The sequence below is a fragment of the Molossus molossus genome, unplaced genomic scaffold (genome assembly GCF_014108415.1).
Source record: "Molossus molossus isolate mMolMol1 unplaced genomic scaffold, mMolMol1.p scaffold_m16_p_2, whole genome shotgun sequence".
Lineage (NCBI taxonomy): Eukaryota > Metazoa > Chordata > Mammalia > Chiroptera > Molossidae > Molossus > Molossus molossus.
This window is the reverse complement of record NW_023425355.1, coordinates 147,689,043-147,695,109: the sequence shown is the minus strand read 5'-3', so window position 1 is coordinate 147,695,109 and position 6,067 is coordinate 147,689,043. Positions and strand designations below refer to the sequence as shown.

At 53.7% G+C, this 6,067-nt stretch overlaps 1 protein-coding gene across 1 annotated transcript in view; it reads right to left on the bottom strand.

The window, feature by feature from the left end:
* Positions 1-317: 317 nt before the first annotated feature.
* DHRSX (dehydrogenase/reductase X-linked) overlaps positions 318-6,067 on the bottom strand; it is a 61,830-nt gene continuing 56,080 nt past the window's right edge. Inside the window, exons 5-7 of the mRNA XM_036270399.1 lie at positions 5,848-6,055; positions 5,152-5,359; positions 318-748 (exon numbers count right to left, since the gene is read on the bottom strand). Coding sequence (XP_036126292.1) covers positions 545-748; positions 5,152-5,359; positions 5,848-6,055 — 620 coding nt within the window. The 3' untranslated portion in view covers positions 318-544. The remainder of the gene's footprint in view (positions 749-5,151; positions 5,360-5,847; positions 6,056-6,067) is intronic.

Below are 6,067 nucleotides of genomic sequence, written 5' to 3'. Positions count from 1 at the left end.
AGGTTGTGCAAGTAGGTCTGAGAGTGGCAGGTGGCCCCTGCGGACAGGCCACTCTGAAGATGGGACAGTGGACGATGGCTCGCACCAACCTTGACCAACGTGCTGAGTGAGGCTCGTGTCTGTGTCTTTTGAGGACGCACACGTCCAAGCCCTGTCTCGAGCACAATGAGTCGTGTGGGTGGAACAAACACAGGGACACCCGGAGCCCTGGTCTCCCAGCAGCGGCTGCTCTCCTGAAACCATTCATCTCTCAGGGACCATTTCTCCCCAACCCCCTTGTCTTCTCTGTGCCAAGCAAGGAGAGCCGGACACTCAGGTGGCAGAGTTTAATGATTCATGGCATCTGGAATAATTGGACACTTTGGAATCACAAGACGGATGGGGGAGGCCCAGCGGCTCAGGGTCACCCTCCACCTTCCTCTTGCTCCTTGGCATCCCGAAAGGCTTGACGTTTTGGCAACAGAGTGTGAGTGAATGAGGCCGGTGCGATCTTTCACAGACCCGTGAGTGGTGGACCCCGTGAGACGTCCTCCCGACGGGGCAGCTACCCTGAGAAGACGTCCCGGGTCACGTCAACGATGCCGGTCATCTGGCAACTTCTGGCCCAGAGCTGTTCCTGCAGCTCTAGGTCGTAAGTGACCGCTAGTGACTGGGTCTTTTTCTCATTGTAAAGGTAGAGGCCACCCACGCCCTCCAGGTCCGGGGTAACGGCCGCATAGACCGACGTCCAGGCTCCTTCATCCACGGTCTGTGGGGAGAAGAGAAAAGCGGAACATACTGATGTTTGGAGCAGAGCACAGGGTTCTCGACGCATACGATGCTGGTGGCAAAGACACAGAACCATCCCCGGGTCCACAAACCCATGCCGGGAGCCCAGATGAGTCACCTCGCCACGCCTCAGCTCCGGGGTGGGTTTTCTTTTCAACCCAAGCCAACAGGAGCACAGTCTTACGTGGGTCAGATTTCCATGTTTGCTTCATTTTTTAAAAAACGAACTTTTAAAACAATATGCTTTTGTTGATTTCAGACAAAGGAAGGGAGAGGGAGAGAGAGAGAGAAACGGTGATGAGAGAGCGAAACATCGATCGGCCGCCTCCTGCACGCCCCCTACGGGGGATCGAGCTCACAACCTGGGCCTGTGTCTGGACCGGGAATCGAACGGGCGACCTCCTGGTGCATGGACAGTGCTCAACCAGTGAGCCACACCGGCTGGGTGGGTTCACTCGTTTTGATAGGAAGACGCATAGAAAAATCCCGGATGTCAATATTCACTTTAACGACTTGTGAAACGGAAACAGAATTGGCTCAGAGGCGGTGTGTGCTCAGCCTCCGTGCTTGATCAGTAATAGGGAGCAATTTGATACAACGTGGTCACCGCTGAGAGATTCGTGGTTTTGGTGACGCGAGGTGAGTGTCATCGGGGGACTGGAGCCTGTGAGGGCTCCAGCGACATGCTCGGGGAGAAGAGAATTCAAAGAGTAGCTTGAAATGCAGGGATGTGTGAAGGCAGAAGGCAGCGTGTTGGAGTTGGCCCTTGAGCTGGTCAGTTGGAGAAAAACACCCAGGGCCACCGGAGAGACAGGAGGAGAAATTCAGAGGATTAGAAATGGTGGGAACCTCAGGGTCATCATGACTGTGATTCAATATCCAGAAAACACTAGACTTTACTCTTAGCAGCTTATGATTGGGATCATGACTTTCAGGAGCTTCTCGTTTGTGATCAACTTTTGTAAATCCAAATCGGCTCAACGGACCAACCTTGGACTGTCTGGTGTAAGTCACAGACGACAGGGATCATCGCCAGAGCCAAGGCAACCCAAGCGGCAGGGTTTCTGGAGGCTGACCTACTCAAAGTGGTCATGACAAATGTCACCCAGGCCGTTATGCTGAAGAACGTGGAGATGTGAACCCCAAACTGTTTTTTAAACCACAGTACTTGGGTCGGGTGTAGAGCCTGGGATTTTTTTTTTCTATCCTCACCCGAGGACATTTTTGCATGTATCTTCAGAGAGCAGGAGGGAAGGGGGGGGGAGAGAGAGAGAAACATGCATGTGAGAGAGACACATTGAGGGGCTGCCACCCACACAACTCCAACTGGGGCCGGGGACAAACTGCAACCGAGGTATGTGCTCTTAGCGGGAACCGAACCCGGGACTCTCTGGTCCGCGGGCCGACGCTCTCACCGCTGAGCCAGACCGACCAGGACATCGGAGCCTGGGATTTTTAAAGCATATGTCAGTACGAGGACAACCGTCTCAGCAAGCAACCTCCTGTGCACACCGCGTACCGACCTTCCCAGGACACTTAAAGTGAATGATGGGAAATGGCCGAGGGTGGCTCCTTTGACATCCCTGGGTCCCACCCAGGCAGCAAGGTGGCGCCGGGCTGTACGGAGGCCATGGCGTGGCCTGGAGGACCTAGGGCATCTCAGTCAGCTCTGGGGGCAGCTCAGGGGTTTACAAGGCTCTGGAGAGTGAAACATGGGTTAAAGGAAACCCTGGGCTCCTGTGTGTGTGTGTGTGAGTGTGTGTCTGTGTGTGTGTGTATGTGTCTGAGTATGTATGTGAGTGTGTCTGTGTGTATCTGTGTGTGTGTCTGACTGTGTGTATATGTTAGTGTATGTGTGTCTGAGTGTGTATGTGTGTGTATATAAGTGTGTGTATGAATGTGTGTGAGAGTATGTGTATTTGTGTGAGTGTATGTGTGTGTGTATATGTGTGTGAGTGTATGTATGTGAGTGTGTGTCTGTGTGTGTCTGTGTGTGTATTTGTATGTGAGTGTGTATGCGTATGAGTGTATGTGTCTGAGTATGTATGTGAGTGTGTCTGTGTGTATCTGTATGTGTGTCTGACTGTGTGTATATGTTAGTGTATGTGTGTCTGAGTGTGTATGTGTGTGTGTGTATATATGTGTGTGTATGAATGTGTGTGAGAGTATGTGTATTTGTGTGAGTGTATGTATGTGAGTGTGTGTATGAGTGTCTGTGTGTGTGTGAGTGTGTGTACGTGTCTGAGTATGTATGTGAGTGTGTATGTGTGTATCTGTGTGTGAGTGTGTGTATGTGTTAGTGTATGTGAGTGTGCCTGTGTGTCTGAGTGTGTATGCGTGTGTGTGTGTATCTGTGTGTGTGAGTGAGTGTGTGTGTTTGGGTCCAGGGGGAGGGTGACCCCAGGGAGGGGTGAGTACCAAGGGCGAGGAGGACGTCCCCACGCGGGGCTCTGTGCCTTTGGGGGATGACTTTTCATTTCATTCAGCTCTGTGTCCCTCTCTACAAAATTCAATTAGCTTTTTTTTTTTTTGCTTCACATGAAATTTTGTTTCTCTGAGACCGAGGAGGATAAAATGCTCTTTTGCTCACGGAGACAGACGTCGTGTGGGTGTCTGCACACACGGTGATGCTCCGATACACCCGCGAGGGCAAGAATCCCACAGAGGTTCCGGGGGCTCGTAGCAGCTCCTCTGGGTAGCGGTTTCCAATGTTTACTAACCTTCCTGTGTCTGTCTCAGCTTCCCCCCAACATCCCAACTCTTATGAACCCACAAGGGGGGACCCACCGAGGCGCGTGTCCCTGCTCCTTCTCGAAACATTTTCCCTGGTGCATCGAGCAACCAGCGCCCTTTGCAAAAACATACAAATAACTCATTTACCTAAACGGAACCCGGCTCCCACATTTGGCGGACAGGTCGAGCGTGTTTTACTAAAATGAACGTTGAAGTCCCCCGTCTCCCAGGCTTCTTGTGTTTGGATTCCAGGACCGCCCACCGCCCCGTTCAGGATGTCACCCGCATGTGTCTGGGGTCCGCAGCTCCGCGCTACACTTCTGCCCCACGGATGACAGATTGTGGGGTTCCCAGGACCCCCTCCAGTGGGACAGTCCAGGAGAGAGATGCACAGAACTCAAGAGAGTGGTATACACATGAGGTATTCCAATAACGCTGTTTTCTTATAATGTTGATGAGGAAAGAAAAAAAAAAAAGGTTTCTGGCCGGGGCTACTGCCCCCTGTTGTCTACATGGACTGGTTTCTGCAGACTCAGTTTACCCCCTGCCACATCCCAAAGGGTGTGTCGCAACTGTCCCCCTGGGAGTGACCAGCTTCACCCTGTGTTCTGGCCTCTTGTGGGCAAACGAAGAAAATTTTGGAAACAGGCCCGATGCCCTGGGGTGTAGAACAGGCGGGGTGCGGTTGTCGGAGGTGCACCAGGGCACTGGAAAGACACACACACAATACATAGCCACCGAAACAGAATCCAAGTGGGATTTCAACGTGTGCTGGGCATGGCCGCAAGCAGTAAGCAACTGGAAGTTGAGAAAGGAGTCTTACAACCACAGGATTAGATAGGGTCCATTGGGGTAACGCTTTGTTAGGGGATATTAACACCCAGCATTAACAGCCTGCAGAATTGAAGGCACAGCACACGGAGGACATGAATGAGCGGGAACTCTTGAGGATTGGTCTCACCTTGGTTTTCCAGGGACCTCCATGTCCCCCCTTCCCCTCATGGACCCATCACTGGGGCCACGCCCTCCCCTTCGAAAGGACCTCCTCTGAGCCACAGATGTGTTCGTGGGGGCCCAGCTGCCCTCTGGCACTGGAGACCCTCCACTCACACCTCAAGGTCAACCATCCCCAAACACGTACCTGGGCATGTGCCCCGTTCCCCCGTCTTGGACAGGTGCCACCCTGACCCCCCAATTTCTCAAGTGAGACCCCTTTGAGCCTTTCCTCTTTTAATCCCCGTCGCCAACAACAGACGCTGCCTGGGTTTTATCTCTGGAGTCGTTTTTAAAACAATCTCCTGGGTCTGACCCCCGTCCAGCGCCCCCTGCACTCCGGACAGCTGCAGCCGGACGCCAGGCCCTGCCGCCATGCAGTCCAGGTGTCAGCAGTCTGTAGGCCGGGGCATCGGATGCTCTTGCCTCTTCTCTGCCTCTAACCTATTTGCTCCTTTGTAGAAAAAGACCAAGACGTGTATGCATGTCCAAGTCTGTGGCCACCTTCTCACCTCGGCTACAGGGACATGAAGGGGACACAGCACATCCTTCCCCTTTGCGGCTGTTGCATCCAACACCGTACAAGTGGCCTCAAGGGGCCACCACACGGGTTCGATCATGGACGCAGAAATGACCCGTGGCTGCTTGGAGGCTCACCTTGAAAAACCACCAGGCAAACAGCTTCTTGAACAGACGTGTGCCCCAGAAGACATGCTTGTAGAGGTTTGTGTTCACCACCCCAGGGTCCACCACGTTGGCGGTGACGTGACTGCCCTGGGCAGCCAGCAGCTTCTGCAGGTGGTAGCTGAACAGGACCAGGGCCAGCTTGCTCTGGGCGTAGGCGTTGTGCGGGGAGTAGGAGCCGCTGCGAAGGAAAGAGGGAGCCGGCGTGAAATCTGACTGCGTCCACGGTCTTCCCCCTGCCCCCTGCCCCTGTGCCCCTCACCAAGTCCCCGTGCAATCACCTCCTGGGTCTCCATGGGGTGTTTATTTTATTTTATTTTTTTATTCTCACCCGAAGACATTTCTGCATTTATCCTCAGATAGAGCAGGAGGGAGAGAGGGAGGAAGAGACAGAAAGAAGCATCCATGCGAGAGAGACGCATTGATTGGTTCCCACCCACATGACCCCAATTGGGGCCGGGGACAAACTGCAAACGAGGTGCATGCCCTTAGTGGGAACCGGGACTCTCTGGTCCACGGGCCAATGATCTAACCACTGAGTCAAAATGGCCAGGGTGCATACTGTGCTTTGATAGGAAGCCCTGTGTCCAGTGTGTTACGGCGGCTGGAGGGACAGGTGACCGTGAACCAGGTGGGAGACTGTAAGGACAGACGTGCGTGAGCACCAACCTGCTCTGAAGGTTCTCCATGTCCAGCTTCCCGACGTAATGCGTGGCCGACGACACAGTCACCACCCTGGCGCTGCGGCCGGGACATCCCGATGCTTTGAGGGTGTCCAGGAGGAGGTTGGTCAGAACAAAGTGTCCCAGGTAGTTCAAGCCAAAGTGTTTTTCAAACCCGTCCACGGTCTTATTCTGAGGGACCATCATCACGCCAGCTGGGGACAGAG